Genomic DNA, 24,786 nt, shown 5'->3' on the forward strand with positions numbered 1-24,786 from the left:
GATTTTGCATGCTAAAATTCCCAACCATCACTTCAATTTCTTCAGCTCGGAGGGCGAAATGATTTATATAAAATATAACATTCTTATTTTATAGTTTAAGTTATATTTTATATAAATATTGTCATGATGTTTGAGAATGGTTTTGGGTATATAGGAGTTATAATAAATTTTTTAGAGTTTGGGATTTTCGAAAAAATCCTATGCTTAGCCAAATTTCAAGATTCAACATGCTTTCATCAGTGTTATCCCCCACAACCTTTTCTTAACTTTTCAAAGTAAATTTGATATCAAAACAATGACTTTTGAAGGATCCTAACTCATTTCATCACAAGCCTCTTGATTTGAACTCCATATCCTTGACTAGCTCAGCCCAGCTCTCATTCATATCCCCTGACTGACTTGACTACCTAGTCTGCTAAAGTTTCTCAAACTCATCTCGTAGACTTGGAGACTGGAAAGTTTCTACCAACTAAGACCACTTAAGACAACTACTTCTGCTACCAAGCAAAAAAAGGGGGTCCCATTTGCAGCAATGGGATGATTGTGTGAAAACCTCACAATAAGTCTCAAATATATTTTCTCCAATGCCCAAGAGGATAGGAATGACAACCACTATATACTGGTCCATTTTAAAGACGGTGACCCTTAAATTGCTAGATAATGCCCTTTCTTGGAACATATCAATTTATCCTTACTTAATGGCCCAGTTTTATTAATTGCCTGTTTTATAATTACTGCAGTTGCACCTTCCTTTGAGACGTTGCCTGTTATATCGAACATTATTAGAGTTATTCAACTTGATATTAATGATTTGCTGCCTAATTTCATGCCGTAGACTTTCTGTCATTACCAACTTAATTCTGCATAAAGTCGATTGGTTTGTAATGTCTTGTTAATGATAATCAGCATTTACTTGTCTTAATCGATAAAGTTAATACTCTGCATTAACCATGCTTGTATTTGAATATGAATCTAACCATTTTAAAATCAAAATTGATAATAGAATCTTTGTATATCATTCCTTTCTTCCTTGATAGTTTTTTCTTTGGAGAATACATTGACTATCAGACATAATTTTGCTTCTATCGACTTCCACAACGATCCTTCTTATGCAGCGACCATAATCACAGGTTATGTCTTCATAATCAGTTGCTCTGCTTGTGGCTGGTAATAGAAGTTGTTCCATTCCCTGGTATGTCCTAAACAGTCTTCAACTGAGATGCCGTCGAAGACACTAGTCAACCATGCCAGAGGGAATGCTTCCCTTAGCAATACTATTATTCCTTCTTTAGTCGATTGCTTGATTGCCGAATATTGATCATTCAAAATTATTCTTCATCTGTCTGTATCTAATAATTTTGCATTGATAATATTTTATCCTTATTGTCAGTTGTTTATTATTATTTATCTTTTACTTACATTTATATTTTAATCTTTGTTATCAGTATTTCTGAAATGGGACATTCACTGAGATCATGACAAAATCCAACGAAATCCATAGTACATACCAATAACCATCTCTTCAATTCACAGGAATCCTTTCTTTGCAATTGGACGTCATGATTGGTAACAACTATTTTTGAGGAATTAGTGCGCTTTATGAAATTAATAGCTGATCATTCCTCAATATGATTACATACCATAAATGATTTGATTATACTTAGTTCATCTCTTACTTCCTAAATGTATATCATTTGCTCTTTAAAACTCCTACAGAGAAGCTACATGCAGCTACAGTGTTTACATCTTCTTCATTTAAAGACGTCACAATATTTGAGGAAACAAAATATCTGATGAGCTGTTGGTCCCGAGGAGGAAGCATGAATAGAGAAGTGAGTACAGGAATATAATAACAGTGTCTGGGTATGCAACTGAGCTTTAGGGGTGATCCAGGTTTGCTGACAGTGATGATGTGACTGATGTTACTGATGCTTAGTAATTGTTGTAGCATCCCCGATTCACATATATCCTTTTCTTTGCAAGTAGCTATCATGATTGGGAACAGCCACACTCTAGGAATCACTGTACTGTATGACAAATTAGAGCAACTTGAAAATCTATCTTTCCATATTACAAATGACTATATAAATCTTCATTATATTTTACTTTCTATCTGCTTCTCTTTAAATCTACATATACAGAGGCTACTTGTAGACTTTAGTGCTTATGTCTTCATCATAAAAAAGGTCAAAGATATGCGAGTACTTGAGGGGACTAACAACTTGATGAGATATTGGTCTCAAGAAAGAAACATACATAGATGAGGCAGTAAAGGATTTATATCATTGATGGATTGGTAACTTACTGAATGTTTGTGGTGATCTTGAAATTAACTGACAGTGATGATGCAACCAACATTACTGAAACTGAGCCATTCTATATATATATATCCGTTTTTCTTTAAATCTATATATACAGAGGATACTTGCAGACTATTTTTAGGGTTTGAAGAACAGATATCTTACAATTACATGCAAATATAACTAATAAAGCAGAGGAATAAAACACAGAGAACTAGAACAAGAAGACAGAAAGATTTAACGTGGTTCACCTAATCTCGGGCTACATCCACTAAACATAGAGTCTAATATTATTATCTAGCTACTCAACTTGATTACAATATGCAATCCTTGCAACTCAATACTGCTGCAAGAAGCTATCAAATTCTCACATGAAAAGCCCTAGAATAAGCCATTTTAACAAGATTAATGTCGGTTATAAAAATAGGGTTAGAATATGTCGTCCAAAAGAAAACTTGACTCCCGATGCATTTATACAATAATAAAATAATTTTTTGACTTCATGGGGTGCTGCTGCTGATCCCGCCCTATTTCTGCCCCTTACCCCACAAGATGCGTTGCTCCCAAATGCCCGTTGAAATATCTAGGGGAAAGCCTGTTGAAAAAAAATGCTGAAAAAATTAACCTCTACGTCTGATTAGGACGCTTATAACAACTATAATGTTTATGTCTTCATCATCAAAAAAGGTCAAAGATTGGCGAGTACTTGACGGGACTCATAACTTGATGTGATAGTGGTCTTGAGATAAGATAAGCTTATTAATGTCCAACAAGAGACCAAGAAAAGGGTCTAAGGGTTTGAAAACATACGATTAGGCAAACACAACCCAGCAGGAGCACCAAATGTTGTTTGGGAAAGAGCAACTTAGAAAGCAATGAAAGGGAACAACAAAAGGACTAGAGGTTCTTTCTCTGCAAAAAGAAATCCAGAACCAAAAGCTAAGGCTCAAGATGACCAATAGTCCCGACCCGTCTATGAATACCACTAGAGGTGGAGTGCTACTGTCCATTGAGTCCATGACGGGGTCTCATGGATCTAGTGTGGCCGGAAGTGAGAGTATTGAGCGGTCACTTCAAGCCCCAGGTAGGGAATGAGGGCGGGGAAAAGGTGACGATAAGCTGATCTGAGGCCTACTCTGAGGAAACATGAGTTGTGAAGTGTGGAAACAAAGCTGTGTGGATTCCTGGAGGTAAAGCGCCAGGCACTGCTGGTCAGTGTATTTGAAAAAGGCTGACAGTGGCCTGCAATCTCTGAAAAGGCAGTGAAACTTGCCGTTGATCTCATAGTAGATGGGACAGTAGAAGATGACGTGGGTCTTAGTATTTGTCTCTTGCAAAGGTGCAAAGGCGACAAACCCGGTCCTCCCTGGCTAATGTGAGAAGGAAACATGGATAGATGAGGTAGTACATGAATTATATCATTGATGGATGAGCGTACAGGAATTATATCATTGATGGATGAGTATCCTACTGAATGTTTGTGATGATCTTGAATTTTCTGACAGTGATGATGCAACTGACATTACTGAAACTGAGCCATTGTTGCAGTGCGTAAAAGAGAGCATGGGCCAAAGAAGTTTAGCTCATCAATTTCTACATGTTTTTTTCAGTTCTTATATTCTATCTTGAGCTGGATAATATTTTTGATTAATTATTGAGGGATTTTTATTGGGGTCCACAACATGTACAAAACAACAAATCATTAAGGGGACCAACATGGCTAACACTACTGATGTCCAACATCGGACTTGAATACTGGTACACTTGTTTATCAATCAACAAGGTAACTGCTTCACCATGTGTTCATGAGCTTCATTGATTGATACATTTTTATTTACTTATTCTTGATGTCATCATTATTTTATTTTGCTTGGTCCTTCAGCAATTCTTATGAAGGCCTGACCCATTAGAGGCTGTGTGCCTCATGAGACTACAAATGAGGAACCTCATCCCCAACATTAACATAAATGCTCTATACCCATGAGCTCAGCAGGAGCACAAACCATGTGAGCTCAATTGCCTAATAGGAGTTTGAATCCTGGTGGCAATATCAGCAACACAATTTCACTGTCAACACCATCTTCTTAATGCGTCGTATCTTGGGTCACAAATTGGTGGAGAGAATCTTGATTCAATCATAAATATTTACAATATGTACTAAATGTTTTATATATATATTTATGTATTTAGTAGGAGGCTACATCATGTTGGCAATTGAAACATGCCCTTGCACTTCCCCTTGAAATATGGTGGTCTTTCAACACACTTGTAATACTCAACCCCTGGCCCCTGTAATCTTTGTGCTGGAAACTGGGGAGCTGCATCTTTGTGTTTGTCTTATATCATTAGGCTACAACATGTATATCTAATTTACTAGGCTTGTGTTTTCCTATCCTAAAGATACATCCAATTGTGTTAATTAACAATTGTGATCTATAGATTTTAATACTAAGGACAGTCTATGAATGGTGAAAGGAGAATTTTTCAATTGGTAAATTCTTTCCTTTTATAGCATGCTAGATCAAAATACATAGGGACACATAATGACTTTAGGTGATCCTTTTCCTGAATGTTTTGTCCATTGTACCTATTTTTTTGTACACATCAAGGGACTTGTGGGAGAGTGGATGGAACTTGAGACTTTTTGACTAATTGTTTAGACTAGTGCAAATAATGTTTATTTTTACTTGCAGGACCAGTATATACTGCAAACTGCAGAGGATCAAGATATATCATTGCCATTTGCTTGCAGACATGGTAATATTTCATGTTTCTTTTGCTTTCCTTGAATACTAGTTGTTTAATGAATCAAATCCTATTCCTGAAGCTTATATCTTACTCATTTTCCACTTTAGTAAGATTCCTTAAGCAAACCTTTTTTTTAGCTTGTATAAAAGTCCTATTTTGAGGACACATCTTTCCATCAACCATGATACAATTAAATGAAGTATCACTTTTCTTAAGTGTTTTCAGCATTTTGTCGCTTTTGGTTTTCTTGAATGCTAGTTGTCAATGTATCAAATCCTATTCCTGAAGCTTGTATCTTGCTTATAATTCACTTTAGTAAGAAATCTTTGGTAATTGGCTAATGGAAGATTCCTCAAACAAACTTGTTTGTTTAAAGCTTGTATAGAAGTCCTATTTTGAATGTCCTATATTGAAGACACATATCTTTCCTTCAGCCATAATACAATTAAATGTAGTGTGTCCTTTCTTGTAATGTTTTCAGAGTTGTCAATAAGTATAATCTTATTGGTCAGGATAGTTTTATTAATTCATCAAAACTTGGTTTGTAAAACGGTTTTTACTTAAGACGAAGTGATGGCTTCAGAGGAGAAGACAACAAAGGATCATTTGGAAGGTCGGATGTAATATCCTAGTGACAAGATTGCTACTAACTTGACTCCTGGTTGGAACCAAATTGACAAGATTGCTACTTGGGAATTTGTAGTTTGTGGATTAGTTCGGTCAATAGCAATTTAAATCATATGCTAGTATTGGACAATGCTTGCCAAGTGTTTGACAAAATACTAGATTGTTGATTAATGAAAGAAATTGATGTTTTGATTAAGCTATAACCAGATAGGGTTATTACATCGGAGGAGAACAATGAAGATACCTCGAGCTCCAGCTGAGGAAGGAAAGATAACAGCCTCATTCCCTATGTCTGCGTATGCTTGTTCTTAGTTAACCAAGCTCTAGTTTTTATCTTTTGAGAATTCATAGGCCTGCTGCAGATGGACTAGGAGAGTTATGTTGCTCCATTTTGATCTTTTTAGACAGTAGCTTTAGTTTTTATATGTTTCTATGAACACTATGACTTTTTTCTTCATATATCAAATCCGGCTTCAGCTATTCACCAAAAAAAACTGATTTTGCCTAGTATATGCCAATTGAATGAAATTGCCAGGTCATAGTTATTAGGTCTAACTTTTGGAAGATCACTATGCATTAATTGTCAAAATTTAGCATATTCACGCCATTCAAGATTCTTGTCTTTTTGGTTACAATAACATGGAATTGATGGAAACGTAATTTATATGCTGGTTATACATCATTGATAATTATGTAAACATCCTTCTGAAGCTGCGAAATATACTCTTCTAAAGTGCTGTTCGAGTACACTTACATATGCTCATCAATACAAACATCAACATGCATAAGATATGATTGATTGGCTTATGTATTAGATTTATGGACTTGAAATTATTCCTTACCTAAGCAAGGAAGCTTTGAACGTTATGCATGAAAATCGTTGTTAAAACATTTTCAAAGAAAAAAACAATACCTCAGTTGTTGATTATCTGCTTAGCAATTAGTTTTGCACATGGGTGTCTGTTTGTGCTATTGCGTGATTACACATGTTTGTGAACTTGTTGAAATTGCCCTTCAACTTATGGGCATGCCTTGTAATGCCATAGATTTATATGACAGGTTCAATAAGCACGGTTACTTTCTTGCTCTTAGGGCCCAATTTTTCTGTACTTAAGGTTATCATATGTGTACCTTAATATTTGAAGTGAAAACAAAGTTTGTCTGTCTGATATATCTGCCAAACTAACCAGCTGATGCATACTGGTGTCTAGCTATTTGTATATTGCATTAAAATTCACATTAGCTGGTATAACAAATGAATGGCATTTAAGTAAGGTAATAATAAGTTTTATGTGCGGAGTCTCAAGCTCAAGTAGGCCTCTTTCTCAAATTGAAGAGAAGGAGCTAGCAAATTTGAAAATTGAAGAAAAGGAAATAGTAGCAGCACGTATCTGGCACAATTATTGGTTTGGAATAATCCAAGGTAAAATAGATAGCTGTAGGAATGTAATAAACTGCAATTCTGAAAGTAGAAGAAGACACCAAAATGTATTTTGAATCGTATGATCTTTCTAGAATATTTTGAATTGTATGATCTTTCTAGAAAAACTAAGAATTCTCTATTCTGAAGGCAAGTTTCTAGCCATCTGCTGAAATTTGAGCTGAACCTAGATACATGCTTATATACATGAAACCCATCTTCTTAGAAGATCTTTTAGACTCTATAGTGAATTTAAAGTTGAAGATTGAAGCACAACAAATGTTGGGCTGAAGTTGTAACTGCCAAATGTGGCATAGTGGATTTGTTTGCTGGATATTTTGCAACTGACAGTTTTGGGTAAAATTTAGTCGCAAAATAGGATGACCAGCTACAACGTGTGAGACAAAGTCTCTCCTACCTTAAAGGTAAGGTTCCCCCTTTTCATCGTTCCTTGGATCAACTCAAGGTAAGCAAGAAGTTGAGAGATTTTGTAAAAGGGTGTTACCAATATTCTTTCCTCTTAACTTTCAGGAAAGAATCAACTTACCCATGGAGCGAGTAATGGGCTAGATGAAATCTCTAACTACACTTCTATCTAATAGCTGAAAACGGTGATACTAATAAACCAACACCAACTCAAAGGCTAGCTGAAAGTGTACTAATTTGGCTCTAAGTCCGGTCGTAATTCTATATGAATAAGCTTTACTATTGGGGCACAAAGACTTCCAAAGTAAAGATATCCTAATTATTTTGTGAATCAAGAAAGAAATATAAGCTATAGACAAAGCTTCTAGTCTATATATCTCTACAATCGCTCCCAATCAAAGCTTTGGATCCGGTTGCTTTCTAACTCTTTTTAAACTCAATTATCAAGAATGCAATGCAACATCTGAATCAAAGACAATAAATGCAAATCACAGTGAAAGCTTCTAACTTGCACAAGTAACAATCTCACTTAATCAAAATCAAGTCTCAATTGCTTCTTTCTATTCATGTTTCTTTCAAAATGGAGCTACATAATGTACTGTCCCCATTTTTGGCCGGTCTGTGCGGTTGATAGAGTTAGCTCATCATAGCGGCCCTCATGAGCTGACAAGGCGTTTTGGGGGTCTCAGTTATGGATTTACTATTTTTAGTAGTTGCTATTCTTGGTAGTGAAGTGGGTGGCTTGGCAGTTGGTCGTCACCCGCGGTTGATCAGGTTAATAATTGCATGCTCTTATTTATTTATTATTCATTGAGTTGCATTATTATAATAATGTTTATATTTTATAATAATGACTTCCAGAGATATTTCTTAAAAAAACAAGTTGGAAAGTTTCTAGTGTTGAGTTATTTTGGGAAGCTGCATTGTTTTCTGAAGTGGAGTTTTATGGAAAGTTTTGTCAATAAAAACTTATAAATGAGAACTCATTTCATTGGGAAAGGCATGCTTGAATATTTATTTGTTTTTGTTGCCTTTGTGGCTTTTTTTGAGGTTTTGAAGTTTGTGCCCTTGCTGATGTATAAGGGTTTGGAGTTTTAGAATTGAGTATTGATCCTGCAGCTGAGGTATTGTGGATCAATTTCTTAAGGTTTGCATCTGCATTTCTGTACTACTGTTACTTTGGAGTATATCATTGGTGCTGTGAGTTTGTGTAATTTTTCTATCACTTCTCTACTGTTTATTCTGTGCATGAGAAGTGGATCTATGCCTAGAAATCAACTAGTTTGGAAGAGGTTTAATTATCTGATATTGCTGTTGAAAGTCCTGTGTTTGAATTGGTGAAATTTGTTGTGCATTCAGAGGGTTGTTGTCCATCATTGTGGTAGTGTTTGCATCTAATTGTGACCTGTGATTATTATCAACAGGGCTGCATTTAATAATTTGGGCAGTGGTTGAGTCTGTAAAGCCTTCAATTTGAATTCAGCCTAGGTGGCAGTATTTAATAGGTGATTGGGGCCGGTTTGTAGAGACACGTGGGCATCTAATAATGCTTCTCCAGCCTGTGTGAAAACTGGATCAGAAATCGGGAGTCTTGTGTTTGTCCTCTAGTGTGTTTCCAATAAATTGGCAAATCGCATATTCCGGGTTCCTAATTTAATTGTAATTTCAGTTTCCTGTCTTTGCTTAATACAGATTGCAAAAGGGTTTTGTTACCATTGTGTAAGTCAGCCTTATTTTTCAGTATTTCTGTGAGCAAATCAGTATATATGCACCAAAGATCTCATTTCAGTATAGTTGCCATTTGGATAAAAGTTACAAGCAGCCTTGAAATGCAACTTCATGGTTATGATATTTCAATTACAAATTTAATCTATATGCATAGTTTGATTATGATCTAAGGGGAATTGTTCGTATGGAATTGGAATAAATTGTACTTGGACCTCATATCAATAATTTATAATTGCTTGCTAAGTGTTTGATGCAAAGAACAATCAATGAATTAAAGAATCAATTGTGGTAGATTTGCCATAACTAGACCGGGGGTTTTTACACAATCAAAATTATGCTTGCACAATTTCTCCAAAGCTCTCTTGCATACAATAAAAGATAGATTTTACAATGAGGGGGCACTCCTTTATATAGGCAAAGGAGTTGAGAAAAAGGAGGAAAAAGTGGGAGCAACTCAACCAACTTTGACCCGGTCTAACTAACAAGAGAAATGATTGGATTACATGTCATTACACATGTAAATCGTATTACATGTAATTACACATTTTCATGTAATACATCCTCTTCCATTACAAATTTGGAAACTAAGGAAGGAAGAAGACGGAAGAGAATAAACTATTGATTTTGAATGAATCAATCCTGAAAAGCAAAGACCTTGTAGTTGATGATGCAATCCCAGATGATAACAGGATCAAGAGTTCTTGTATTTTGTGCTACTGCATTAACCTTGATAATCATGGTGTTGCGTCTTTTGATAGCCTTTGACTCTCTTTGATAAATTGCTCGTAGTCATTTGAAATCTTGATGTGATCAAGTTTTTTCTCGTTCGAGTTGTTGTGAATTCTCCTTTGTAGATTGGCACATTTTGGAGTCTCTGACATTTTGAAAACCTTCTTGATGGTGTCTGGATGCAAACTCGGAATAATTATTCATCAACACCTTCAATTTTTTTTGTTTTTTGAAATAAAGTGCCTGGCGCATTCCCACACAAACTTAGGTTCTCGGACAACCATTGGGAAAATGAAGATCAAATGAATTATTGCCTTTTGAGAATCAAAGCATGTCTTCTTGATGGGATATCTTTGTATTTTTTCGAAGAAGTTTTGACTTTTCTTGAAGAGTGTCGCAACATGAAAATGATAACATCTTCCAATGAGATTGAATCGTTGATAACTTTTAGGACTTGAGTTACAATGATGAATCCATGAGGGATGAGTGTTTAAAGTATGGATTAGACACTTATGGTGGAACACATATGATGGCTGGAAATGAATTAGGAAGCATATGTATTTGAATGGAAAGGGCCAAAGTCGGACTTTGAAAGATGGATTGCATGTGGGCAATGATGGGCTTTCGTGGGTATGGCCAAGAATGCAAGTTGGTGTTAGCCGATTGGATGGTTCCGGCGGTGTTTCTGTAGTCGACGGAATGATTGTCGTTGGTGTTTTCTATTTTGTAGCCGACGGGTAATAGTTTGTAGCGGATGTAGTGTTTGTGGCCGACGGACTCCTTCGGGAAGGTTCGGCGGATAGTATTTATATCCCGTCTGGGGTCATTGTAAAGCATCATCATCTACTATTGCGAATATTATGAAGCCTAATGTACGTTCTGGCATACGCGAATATAATTCTGCTATTCTGTTCCATTGTCCGTATGCGTTAATTTCTTTATGAGTATGGTAAATATTTGGCGCCGTTGCCAGGGATCGAACCTGAGTCACCCGCATGACAAGTGGGAATACTCACCACTATACTACAACGACAGAGTCTTCCTGGCACCATATATTTTGAATTTAGATCCATTGACTGCCGGAGGTACCTTCTGCCCGTCCAAAGTTGATAATCTGATCGCTAGACAGAAGATAGCCGCCGACTTGGCCGATTAGCAGGCAGCATGGGCCGCAGAGCGGGCAACACTACTGGCAGATTTGGCAGCAGCGGTGCAGGAGAGGGACGTGGCTAGGCAAGGTACAGAGGCGGCGGTCTGAGATAAGGATGCGGCTGAGCACGAGATGCAGTTAGCTAGGAGGTAGGCTATGGATGTGGCGCTTCTTCTAAAGGAGGCCGTCGAGGTTAATTCTCAGATTCAGACAGATCTCCGCATCAGGATAGAGCAGGTGTATGAGTTACGTCGCGAGCAACACACTTTTGGGCTGCCCCATTCTCTCTAGTATTTCTTCTGTGGTCTGTAAGTTGTCTCCTAATTTTGTTAGTCATCAGAAGACGACTTTTTTTTGAGGGGGGATGGTGTTAGCCGACTGGATGGTTCCGACGGTGTTTCTGTAGTCGACGGAATGATTGTCGTCGGTGTTTTCTATTTTGTAGCTGACGGGTAATAGTTTGTAGCGAATATAGTGTTTGTGGCCGACGGACTCCTTCGGCAAGGTTTCACGGATAGTATTTATATCCCGTCTGGGATCATTGTAAAGCATCATCATCTACTGTTGCGAATATTATGAAGCCTAATGTATGTTTTGGCATATGCGAATATAATTTTGCTATTCTGTTCCATTGTCTGTATGCGTTAATTTCTTTACTAGTATGGTAAACAGTTGGAATGCATATGAATGCGTGCAAATGATAACTTTTGACTTTAAAAGTGTGACCTTTAGTCAAAAACGGGTTCTCTAGATGTCATACACGTAAAGTGGATTTCATGTAAAACGAACATGCATTTAGGTTCGGAAGATGGAAATGCGTGTAAATGGGAACGAAGGATGAGATTGCATGTAAATGTGGATGGAGGGTGAGATTACATGTAATCGGATGCGAAGAATGAGACACAGTGTGTCATGACATGGAAAGTGGAATTACATGTAATTGCTCTTGAAGTGTAATTGCATATGAAAGGAATAGATGCAATGTGCCTTGACATGTAATGGTGAATATGGAATGAAATGATGCACTTGCATGAAGAGGTGGAAGGTGGAGTGAAGTGAAACACACTTAAATTCATGAGAAATTCTTGGGAAAGAACTTGCAACTTCTTCCAAAAAAAAGAAAAATGGAGAAGCAAGCAAGCAAACAATGAAAACAAACACATACTTTTGGTTTTAGACTCAAACTTGTCCACAAGCAAGTTGTTTTCATGTGCAAATTCGAAATTGGAATTTGGGAAAATCTGAAATTATAAAAATGAGAATTTTCATCATAAAAAAAAAAAAAAAAAAAACCTTTTCATGGCATATATATGGACAAGTGTGCAACTTCAAGCTAAAATAGGCATGGAAATAGCAATATAAGCATGAATTGATGAGCAAGTTTGAAGATGTCCACTTACTTGGAGGTTAATGAGCCAAAATAGCAAGAATCATAAGCTTTGAAGACCAATTCTCCAAATCCGGATTCTCAAACAATAATTTGACATTTTTCGTACCTGCATTCAACAAATATCTTTGAGCAATGAAGGGTCGAATTTGACATGAAAATGCCAAATACACGATCTCCAAAGGCAATTGCATGTATTAAAACTAAAAAATGATCCCTATTGATCCAAACATATGGCCTGGAATGTAATGTCCCCATTTTTGCCAGCATTAGAGTTTTAGGGATTAGCCTTGTTTACCGTACAAGTAAAGAAAATGAACGCATACAGATAATGAACATGAACAACAGAACTTATATTATTATTTGCATATGCCAGACATTACATACAAAGCATATCATCTCACAAGATGCATTACAATGATCCCAGACGGGATATAAATACTACCGCTGAACCTTCCCAAAGGAGTTCGTCGGCCACAAATATTCTATCCGCTACAAACTATTTACCGACGACGTCGGCTACAGAATACAGAAACACCACCGGACATCACCCTGTCGGCTACAGAAACATCGCCGGAACCATCTAGTCAGTTGACACCATCCCCCCCAAAAAGAAAAGTCGTCTCTGGACGACAATTACAAAATATCTGAGACCAATTAACAAACAAAATATATCATCAGAGTGACTACAACAAGAAAAAATTGCTTCTGTCACATCACTTCACTTCGTCCCGTGTCTGTAGCCTCTACTAACACAATACTGTCTTCTCAAGCTGACCTTGATAGCCACCCACGCTACTTTCGCTGTTTCCAACTCCTGGGTACCCCGAGCCAAGTGTCGCTGCACTGCCTCCAGCTGGACGATCAACTCCTTCCGAGCTCTCTACGCATCCACCAAGACAGCCTCACAGCCAACACCTACTCCAAGTGCCTTTGGTACAGAGAAAGTCCATGCCTGCAGCAACTTCAACTCTTCTCCACTGGTCAGACTCCCACGATTGATATCCGCCACGACTGGGGGTCCAGGGGGCAACGCCCCCGGCCGGGTCGAGGGGCAGCGCCCCTCGCCGCCAAGACCAAATTAGCACTTCGCAACCCACACAGAAATGCACGGAACACACCATTTCTGTCATTTTTTGCCGATTCTACACTCTTTCTGGCAACCATTGATGCTTCCTCTTCCCTTTGGCATTATTTGTCACTCATTTTGAACAACTTGAATCTGTCGTCGTTTTTCTTTTAAAATTTTTTTTTTTAGAAAACCCTGAACACCCATCTTCTACACAGACTCAACAATCTCTCCTCCGCAAATGAACAAAACTCCAACAATATTTCACTGAAACCACTCCTCCGACAATGAGAAGCTCAACAATTCTTCCGGCAATGAAAACAGACAGATAGATCATGCTGCGAAAGACCTCCCGCAGGATAGTCCGCAGACATCTACCACGGGACAGTTCGCGGACAGCTACCCGCGGGACAATTCGCAGACCTCTCCAAATGTTTACTGTACAGGTAAAGAAAATGAACGCATACAGATAATAAACATGAACAGCAGAACTTATATTATTATTCGCATATGCCAGACATTACATACAAAGCATATCATCTCACAAGATGCATTACAATGATCCCAGACGGGATATAAATACTACCGCCGAACCTTCCCGAAGGAGTCCGTCGGCCACAAATATTCTATCTGCTACAAACTATTTACCGACGACGTCGGCTACAGAATACAGAAACACCGCCGGACATCACCCCGTTGGCTACAAAAACATCGCCGGAACCATCTAGTCGGCTGACAAGCCTATTATTGTGATCCTTGTAGGCTAATTATTGTGGATAGAGGGTCTTCTGAGGTAGTGGCTTGGCTTGGGAGCGTCTTGTCTTCTCCACAATTTAGTTGCTATTGGTTAGTCTTCGTTTGGCTCGGATTGGACTTTATTTGATCTTAGTTTTGTGTGCTTACTATTAGTGGTAAGTGGGTTGTTGATTGAGATGGACCCTTTCGATTTCTTGAAAGTGCATTTGGTCACATGGAAAAATAATAGGTATATCTCTTATTTCAAACGACATATTTAAATGATGAGTATTTTGGGAGTTATGATATTTTTAGTGGCCAAATTATTATTAATCTATTAAATGGCTTAGTATATAGTTATAATTTCACTTAAGTTGAGTGTTGAGTTATCATTGGAAGATCCATTTATTAATTAGTTAAGCCAAGTCAAGTGAAAGAATTTAATGGAAGCTTCTAATTACTATTTTGTGGTGAAGCTTCTTGAGTGAAGTTACATTTTGGCAACAAAAAAGGCATTTGGAGGTTATAAATACAAGCCCATTTGTTGAGAAAAGCATGCTTGGATATTTTATTTGCTTTTGATGCCTTTGTGGCTTATTTTGAGTTCTGATTTTTTGTGCCCTTGCTGAAGTTTAAGGGTCTAAATTCGGAGTTGTTCCATTGGATCTACAACAGAAGTAGTGTAGATTCAATTTTGAGATTTTGTTCTGAGTTGCTTGGTAGTTTACAGTTGAGGTATTGTGAATTTGTTCTTAAGAGTTATTTCGAATCACTACTGAAGTATAGTGATTATTATATGCCGCATTTGTTGAAGCTTCTCTATTGTCTTTACATTGTATCTGAGAAGCCGTTTAGTGCTAAAGGATTTGTTTGATTTGGAAGAGAATTCATTGGCTGCTGGAAACATTGGAAGACCTATGATTAATTTTGGTGAGTCATTGTGCATGCTAAAGGGCTATTGATATTCCTCAAGGCAGCCATTTGACATTTTGAGGATCGCATTTATCCTTAGAAGGGCTGCAATATATATTATTGGGGCTGGTGTAGATTCATATTGGACTGCAAATTAAAAGTCAAAGCCAATCTATATTTCCAGGTTCTTGGCATTTTAATATATTATTGCTGCTACTGTATGTTTAAAACATTGTTGGTAATGAATTAAAGTTGGAGCAATTCCTTTGTCTTTCAAAATTATATAAGTGCATAGTTAGTAGGGTAGAATTATGAATTAGTGTTGACATTCATACAAACTTCTTAATATTAAATTGATCTGACATTTTAAGTGCCCAATTGCATTCTCAAGTGTGATTTTGAAAATTAGATCATCAAATTTGTAACAATAACAATAAATACTGTCAAATGTTTGATGAAATGTTAGACTGTTGATTAACAAAGGTAAATTGATGATTGGTAAGGTTATAGCCAACTAAGGTTTTTACAGTGGTATCAGAGCGGTTTCCTGCTAGCCTGCAAGAATTGGGCTCAGTTTGATCAGTGCTTTATTTTGGAGATTTGGTTTCTACGTTATGGATGGTGACAGGAGGTTTGGTATTCATTATATGCACAGAGGGTGTACTTCTCCACCAAGGGATGGAGATTTTGAGATACAGGGTATTGTGAAACAACTGGATGTGCTAGTGAATGAGATGAATCAAAATCACAAACAAATGATCCAATTGATTTCGAATCTAAGCTTTGAGCAAAACATGATATTGCTTTTTCGAAAAACAAAATGTGATGATAAAATTGTGGCTACAAATGTGAGGTACATTTCTTATGAGACATCACATGAGTTGGGCACAGTTGAGGTGGAATGTGACAAGAATTCAAGTTTGGTTGAGTCAGATGATGCAGTTGTTGGCATGAGTTCTAGGATCATGTATTTGATGGCGATGCAGCGATAGTGGGAGTAGGAGCATGTGATGATATTGTCATATCAGCAGCTACTTTTGTGCCGGTTGAGCCATCTATTGAGGAGTTTAGCAGTATGCAAGTGGTTGTAGATGTGTGCCTTGATGATAGTACACATGTCATTGATGATGAGGTGAGTGGTGTCGAGGCAAAGTCATGTTATAGTTCAGATCAACATAGTAGTGAGGTTCACTTTGTGGACAATCCTATATATGACATGGATGCAACATTGTTTTATGACAATTTGTTGTTTGAAATTGATGTTGATCACTTACCTTAGTGGAGCTGGACTCAATTTTCACCATCTACAAATTCAGTTCAATTTTATTTTGCGACAGTTGGTGACGTTCCTATGACAACATATTTTGACGTGGCTATGCTTATTGTTGATACAATTAGCATGAGTGCATATGGTTCTCCTGTAGCTACGTTTTTCAGGGATTGTTGGTGATGATCAAGATTCTAGTCCAATATATATTATGTGGGTGGATACAGGGAAGAAGAGGATGCATAGATCTTCTATGAGTTGTCTTCTGGTGACATTTTGACTTCTACATCATCAACACAAGTTTTGGGTGCTATGTTGCAGAACATGTGGTTGGTCCTGATGATGTTGGTTTGCAGTGGTTTAGTGTTGACAGAGATGTCATGCACTTCTTCATTTGGGATCCATGTAGAGGTTGGAGTTCATTGTGTTTCCGAATTGCTTGAGGACAAACAATCTCGGGGAGGGAGGACTGTAATGTCCCCATTTTTGCCAGCATTAGAGTTTCAGGGATTAGCCTATTATTGTGATCCTCGTAGGCTAATTATTGTGGATAAGGGGTCTTTTGAGGCAGTGGCTTAGCTTGGGAGAGTCTTGTCTTCTCTACAATTCAGTAAGCTACAGGTTGGTCTTCGTTTGGCTCAGATTAGACTTCTTTTGGGCTTAATTTTGTGTACTTACTATTAGTGGTAAGTGGGTTGCTGATTGAGATGGACCCTTTCTATTTTTGGAAAGTGCATTTGGTCACATGGAGAAATAATAGGTATGACTCCTATTTCAAACTACATTAAATAATGAGTATTTTGGGAGTTATTATATTTTTAGTGGCCAAATTATTATTAAATTATTAAATGGCTTATTATAAAGTTATAATTTTACTTTATAATTTCACTTAAGTTGAGTGTTGAGTTATCATTGGAAAGAGCCATTTATTTATTAGTTAAGCCAAGTCAAGTGAAAGAATCTAATGAAATCTTCTAAATACTGTTGCGTGGTGAAGCTTCTTGAGTGAAGTTACATTTTGGCAACAAAAAAGGCATCTGGAGGTTATAAATACGAGCCTATTTGTTGAGAAAAACATGCTTGGATATTTTATTTTCTTTTGATGCCTTTGTGGCTTTTTTTGAGTTCTGTTTTTTTGTGCCTTTGCTGAAGTATAAGGGTCTGAATTTTGAGTTGTTCCATTGGATCTATAGTTGAGTATTGTAGAGTTAAATCTGAGATTTTGTTCTGAGTTGCTTGTAATTCACAGTGGAGTGAATTAGTTCTTAAGAGTTATTTCGAATCACTACTGAAGTATTGTGATTGTTATATGCTGCATTGGTTGAAGCTTCTCTATTGTGTTTACATTGTATTTGAGAAGTTTTTTAATGCTAAGGGATTTGTTTGATTTGAAAGAGAATTCATTGGCTGTTGGAAACGTTGGAAGACCTATGATGAATTTTGGCGAGTCATTGTGCATGCTAAAGGGCTATCGATATTCCTCAAGGTAGTGGTTTGACATTTTGAGGACTGCATTTATCCTTGGAAGGCCTGCGATATATATTATTGGGGCTGGTGTAGATTCATATTGAACTGCAAATTAAAAGTCAAAGCCAATCTATATTTCTATGTTCTTGCCATTTTAATATATAATTGCTGCTACTGTATGTTTGAAACATTGTTAGTAATGAATTAAAGCTAGAGCAAATTCTTTGTCTGTCATAATTATATAAATTCACAGTTCGTAGGGCAAAATTATGAATTATTGTTGGCATTCATAGAAACTTCTTAGTATTAAATTGCTCTGAAATTGGAAGTGCCCAATTGTATTCTCTAGTGTGATTTTGAAATTAGATTATCAAATTTGTAACAATAACAATAAAGACTACCAAATGTTTGACAAAATTTTGACTGTTGATTAGCAAAGGTAAATTGATGATTGGTAAGGATATAGCTAGCTGGGGTTATTACATGGAAATGCCATTTTAAAATTTTTTTGAACAAAAATGTGCTCTTTTCATGCAAAATTATGGATCGTTTTTGCAAAAAATGTGGCCAAAAATGTATGTAAATTGATTGTTTTTTACTTGTGAATGCAAAAACAACTTTTCCAAAAGATAATACATTGATCCAAATGCAAAAAGTTTACTTCAAAGCGCATAAAAGTGGATTAAAAAACCCAATTTTCTGGGCATTTTTAGCAAAAATGTGATTCATAAAAGACATGAAATGAAGCTTTTTTGACATCTTAAGGCAAAAATGTGTTCTTCAATAGTATATATATGGATCGAAACCTCAAAACGACTTCTATTTGAGCCAAAAAGTGATCAAAACTGCCCCAAATCTGGGCATTTTCAACAAAAACGTGGCTAAAAAATGCACAAATATGAGTTTTTTTTTTTTGGATATGAAAAATCATGACCCTCAAATGCATATATATGTATTAAAATTAAAAAAGCCTCCCTTGTGATGGATTTCAAGCTGTTATATGGGCAGATCTTAAGCATTTTTGATGAAAAACGTGTTCTTGGAGGAAGAAAACATCAAGTTTGTTGTAGAGAGATTCATATTCTGGATTCGATTGTTTGCCATATTTTTGCATCAACGTTTCGGGATGACACTCAGCGATCCATCATCAGGATGTGAAGAGCTAGAGGAGAATAATCAAGTTAATGTTAATCAAGTTTGTTGCCCTTGAATCTTCAATTTTGGGTTTCTTGAAGACATATGCATGGAGTTAAAGACAAATCGTACCTTTTGGGTGCAATTACATGTTTAAAATCACCAAAAGAGACTTCCTTATCAAAAATGCACCTTTTGGGTGTAAACGCATGTTTTAAAAACTTCAGAATAAGGCTTTAAATTCAAAAACACACCTTTTATGTGCTATTGCATATTTAAAATGGAAGTCACAAGCAAAAACACACTTTTTAGGTGCATATGCATGTTTTAAATTTTGCACAAAAATGTCCTTTTAGGCTAAAGCACACCTTTTGGGTGCTATTGCATGTTTTGAAAACACATGTAATATGCATGTCTCACCTTTTGGGGAGCATTGCACATTTTAATGAAAATGTGATTGTAGATATGTAAAACTTAAGTGATGAATTAAGCACATGCCAATTTACTTTTTGCATAAATATATCTCAAATGGGTCATAAATAATATTTACACTATATAGTTCATATAATATGTGCAAATATCATTTTAAAAGTAATATTTATCAAGATGTTTTGATTTAAAAAAATTAAATCAAACTTTATAGTTAATATAGTCACTTAGGTGAAAAATTGAAAAGCAACTTAACTAAAAAATATGACATAAAGTGCACTATAGTTACTTTAAGTGAAAAATTGAAATGATAAAGTAACTTAAAAACATAACATAAAATGAATTTATGTTATATTTTTCAAAAAGTGAATGTCAACTGAAAAATATAACATAATATTTTTAATTTGTGCAGTTGCACCTAAAAGGTCCACTTTTTGGGCACTAAAATTATCACATCTTCTGATTGCTAACTCCGATTAAACCCTAAGATAGATCAAATTGAAGGGAAAACCAAAAGCAATAACTTGACTAAAACCAAAGGACCAAAAGCCAACAAACACACACTCAAAAATGAGAAAAAGACATTGAAGGCTTAAAAAATCAAGCATAGGCTCAACAAATAGAAGAACTAAAAAGACTTGACGAAAGTCTTCGTTAAAAAGATTGATATTATCATTTGGGGTCGATTGATTAAGCAATGTTATCCAATTAAATAATGATCTAACTCAGAGAAAATCAAAACTAAGTTGAAAAAGTTTTGTACTTTTACCTACATTTTGTGGTGACAAAATGCAGGACAACAATTGGCTTTGTTCGGGGAATGTTACTCGTTTGTTTTTGGAAACAAAGAGTGACATAGAATCCAGTTTTCTAAGTGCCTTCATCCACTCCATTGGGTTATAGAGTCAGATAACCAAAAACTAAAAAAAATAACGTGACTAAAGCAAAGAAAATCTCATAAAAAAAAATGTGCAAGTACACTTATTAAACACAACTAAACACCTACATAAATAAAACTAGCCAAAAATGCAAATTTTTAGATGAAACCATTTACTGCCTCAACAAAATAGCTACCTTTTTCAATAGCTTGCAGTACCTTGCATGTTCACATGCAACTTCATATTGATGGAACACGAATAACTGGAGCAATAATATCAATGCCTGATGTAACCCATCTTGGAAGAAATGAAAGAATTCACCTTTTTGAGATGAATCAGGTGTACTGCTGCTCCAAGATATGTCCATGAATTGAAACTGTTCCTCTAGAACCGGAAACTCTTCTTTGACATCTTCTTTGATAGTATTTTCATGTTTAGGTACATGTGGAATCTTTGGCTTTCCATTAGCCTCCAACCAAGCAAGATGTCGGAGTGGACATCCCCCTGATTCAACAAATTCTGATTTTTTCTTGCCAACTGCAACTTGCTTGACTGGTTCATAAACTATTACTACCTCAAGATGCTCAAGAAAACCTTGCTCATGTGATTTTAGTAAGGACACGCTTGCACTGCATAGCTGAACATACTAGTCACAAACTTTTGACTTGGGAAAGTCTTTACTATTTATGAGAAGTTCTTTCTCAAGCTTCGAGGTAGAACATTTATGTAAAGTGCACTCAAGTTCATGACCTTGAGACACAAATATATCATTTTTAGCTTGCTTCCATGTCCACTTTTATGACATTATTATTGGATGAAATTTTTTCCTTATCTTTTTGTCTTTGGCCTTTTGAGACTGCATACACCAGATATGAGAGTCGCCAACTGTGTCTTCTTCCTTTTCGTGGAAGAGTATAACAGCACCACTAGCTTCAAACACAAGATGTTTTACTGCTGTCTTCACTAATGGTGCCTCAATTGCAAGCTTCTTTGATGGTGAAACTGATTTTTGTTGATTCCCAACAATAGAACTAAGATGAATAGTTGGAAAAGGCCTCCTTGGTACATCTTTGTAGAACATGCCTTGAGCTGTTTTCTTTTTGAGGGAAAGTAACTCATTTGCTAACCTTTGCACTACATGATCTGTCCTTGCGCTCAAAGAAGATGAATTTGAAAAATGATTACTTTATTCAAATCTTCTTGCTCCGATTCTTATCTTCACAGATCTTCAATCTTAGTCACCAATGTCTATGCAATTGCAAGAGTAGTCAAGGCTTCTCTCCTTAATAGAAAACTGACTTCATGAATTTGAGCATTGACAAAGAAACACTTCAAATTTGCAGTTGTAGTTTGAGTAGTAACTGGAATTCTTCATGTCAATTTGTTGAAATGAGCAACAAATTCACGCATAGACACGTGAGATGACTTCTTTAGTTGAGTAAGTTGGGCCAACAATGAATGAGTATCTTCAGGAGGCTTGAACCTTTCCTCAAACTTGGCTACAAGGGTATCCCAGCTTGTGATAGTACGGGGTGGTAAATGGTAAAGTCATTCAAAAACCACACCTTGTAGGGTTTCCACGAACAACCTTATAGACACATCCTCATATTCAATAGGATGAATACCACATGCAATATAGAAAACAACAATATGCTCATCAGGATGTTGTTCATCATCGAAAAACTTGGGAAAGTTCTTTCGTGGGCCATTAGGAAGACCATGTAGAGGTAGAGCTAGATTCAGTGGTCCAAATGCATTTCCCTAAGGACCTTGGGCCATTTACATGTCCTTGGTAAATGTGTGAAACAACTTCAATAAACAAGATTACAATAAAAAGGACACGAGTATGCTTTAAATGAAAGCATGAGGCTCTTAAATGTGCGTCGTATGCCTAATAGAGTCACCAAAAAGCTGTTGGGTGCACATTTTGCAACTGACACTTTTTTGAAAAATCTAGTCACAAAATAGGGTGACCAGCTACAATGTGTGAGACAACGTCTCTCCTCCCTTAAAGGGAAGGCTCCACCTTAACTATTTCCAACTATGAGATAGAAGTGTAGTTAGAGATTTCCTCTTGCCCATTACTTGCTCTGCGGGTGAGTGGATTCTTTCCTAGAAGTTAAGAGGAAAGAGTATTAGTAACACCCCTTACAAAATCTCTCAACTTCTTGCTTACCATGAGTTGATCCAAGGAACGGTGAGAAGGGGGAGCCTTCCCTTTAAGGAAGGAGAGACGTCTCACATGCTATGACTGGTCATCCTATTTTGCAACTGGATTTTTCACAAAACTATCGTTGCAAAACATCCACCCAACAGGATTAACAACATCTAGAGATAGAGATAGAGTCATGGATAATGGATTCACAAGTTGGAGGGTATTAATTATAAATAATCAATCAACAGGTTGTATGGCTATAAACACAAATGATTTATACATCTCTTGTGCATTTTGGAAATCCAACTAGCTTAACGTGCTCATTTTATTTTGGCAGCTTCCTATTTCATACATGTTTTGGAGGATTCATATCAACCCAATACATATTGGGGGTTGCTTGTGACACCATTCTATATACTTAGTCGTGCAATTGAAGCTGTCATTTACTATATTTGCGGTTTTGTCTTGGCAAGGCATGTGATTAATGTTGATATCTTCACTAACAACATTATAGAGGCATTGCATTACTTTGTGGCCTATGTGTTGTGAGGTTTTCACACCATTCCACTATTGCAAATGAGGACCCTCTCTTTTTCACTCGTAGTTGTTAGGCTAGTTTGGTTTTGGCAGTAAATTTGGCAATTTAGAACTTTAAAAGACTGAGGAGTGGTAAAAATATCAAGTGGCTAAGTTACGATCTTAAGTGGGAACATTAAAATTAAAGTTCCTTTGGGTTAATCCTAAGTGTATTTAAATTTTGGCTGGCCAATCAGTCCAAAATTCCTTATCAAGGCATATTTCATACATAAGGGTCTTAATATTCTTAGAGGAACTGATTTTCCATACGTAAAATTGCCTAAATCCTAAGGAAAATCACTTTTCCTTGCATAAAAATACACAAAACACAGACATATTATCCATTTATTTTGATCAAATCCAAACTTAAAATGAAATTCTCCACTTATTTTGATCAAAATCTGGACTTACAATGAGTTTCCTCACTTATTTTGATCAAAATCCAAACTTATAATAAATTTCCCCACTTATTTTGATCAAAATCCAGACTTAAAATGAAATTTCCTATTTTAATTGACAGTTCCCTGAAATTTTTTAAGTGGTGGGGATAAAATCCAAACATATTTTTAAATTTCCTCACATTGGAAGACATTTGCTTGAAAATTTTCTCGGTGGAAATTATCTAGAAATGATTCGATTTTCCCCTATTTAGAATCCAGAGGCCAAAGATGAAAATGAAGAGTCCAAACACAAGGCAAATTTCCCTTTGATGTTGTACTTAGCGAAATTTTGGAAGGTGAAGTTGGAACTGTCCGGACCCAAGTCATTTTTACCTTGGGAGGAAATGAAAAGTGAAATTTTTTCTTATCCATACATGAGTTGTTTTTTCCTCAAGGATGGTTATGAAATTGAAATTTTTTGAAGTGTGGAAATTTTGCCACACATGGGTCATTTTTCCCTTAAGAGTGGTTATGGAAATTGAATTTTTTTTTGAAGTGTAGAACTCATCCATTCACACATGGGCCATTTTACCCTTTGGAGACAATTGCAAATGTGATTTTTTTTGTGTGGGACCGAATTTATCCCTACATGGGTCATTTTCCCCTTTGAGAGCTATTTTTGTTAAGTGAAAATATCAAATTGTGGGATTATATTAGTCTCTATGAGGGTTGATTCTCCCTATTATGGTCAAGGAAGATTATTTAAATGGGGACATGACAAATTTGAAAGATTCTGGAGTCCCTGAGCTGGTTGATTTTCCCTTGGTGAAATAAAATAAAAATAAAAATTCATTAAATTAAAAGGGAAAATAATTAACAAAGCTTTAAAGCTTCTAGGAGGTGGATGTAATATCCCCGTCATAAAATAGATTATTAATCAAACTATTGTTAATGGGCCGATTGATTTAATATATCTCAGACCCATTTTTGTTTTGTTTCCATAGTCTGTGTTGTTGTTAGCTATTTTTGTACACCCCCGGAAAGTTTTCCCCGACGGGTATTTAAGCACGGCTTGTAGGTAGTCTTTAGGTATGCAATTTGGATTATTTTCTTTAACTGCAAATTCCAGTTGGAGTTCTCTGTTGTTCGCCATTTTGGAAGTGAAAGACCTCTATTTGGTTTATCCAGTTTTGGTGGGATTTGATCCTCACCCTATTCTGTCGCTTGTAACACTTTGCTTGGATCTGGTAAATCAGAGCACTATCATAT

At 36.3% G+C, this 24,786-nt stretch overlaps 1 protein-coding gene across 2 annotated transcripts in view; it reads left to right on the forward strand.

Moving 5' to 3' along the window:
* FDC2 (2Fe-2S ferredoxin-like superfamily protein) overlaps positions 1-24,786 on the forward strand; it is a 264,499-nt gene that overhangs the window by 41,452 nt on the left and 198,261 nt on the right. For both annotated transcript variants that reach the window (XM_089824492.1, XM_089824493.1), the window contains exon 2: positions 4,994-5,057. In XM_089824492.1, coding sequence (XP_089680618.1) covers positions 4,994-5,057 — 64 coding nt within the window. The remainder of the gene's footprint in view (positions 1-4,993; positions 5,058-24,786) is intronic.

The sequence above is a fragment of the Cupressus sempervirens genome, chromosome 4 (assembly GCF_028749045.1).
Source record: "Cupressus sempervirens isolate cs-2001-9-10 chromosome 4, ASM2874904v1, whole genome shotgun sequence".
Classification (NCBI taxonomy): domain Eukaryota; kingdom Viridiplantae; phylum Streptophyta; class Pinopsida; order Cupressales; family Cupressaceae; genus Cupressus; species Cupressus sempervirens.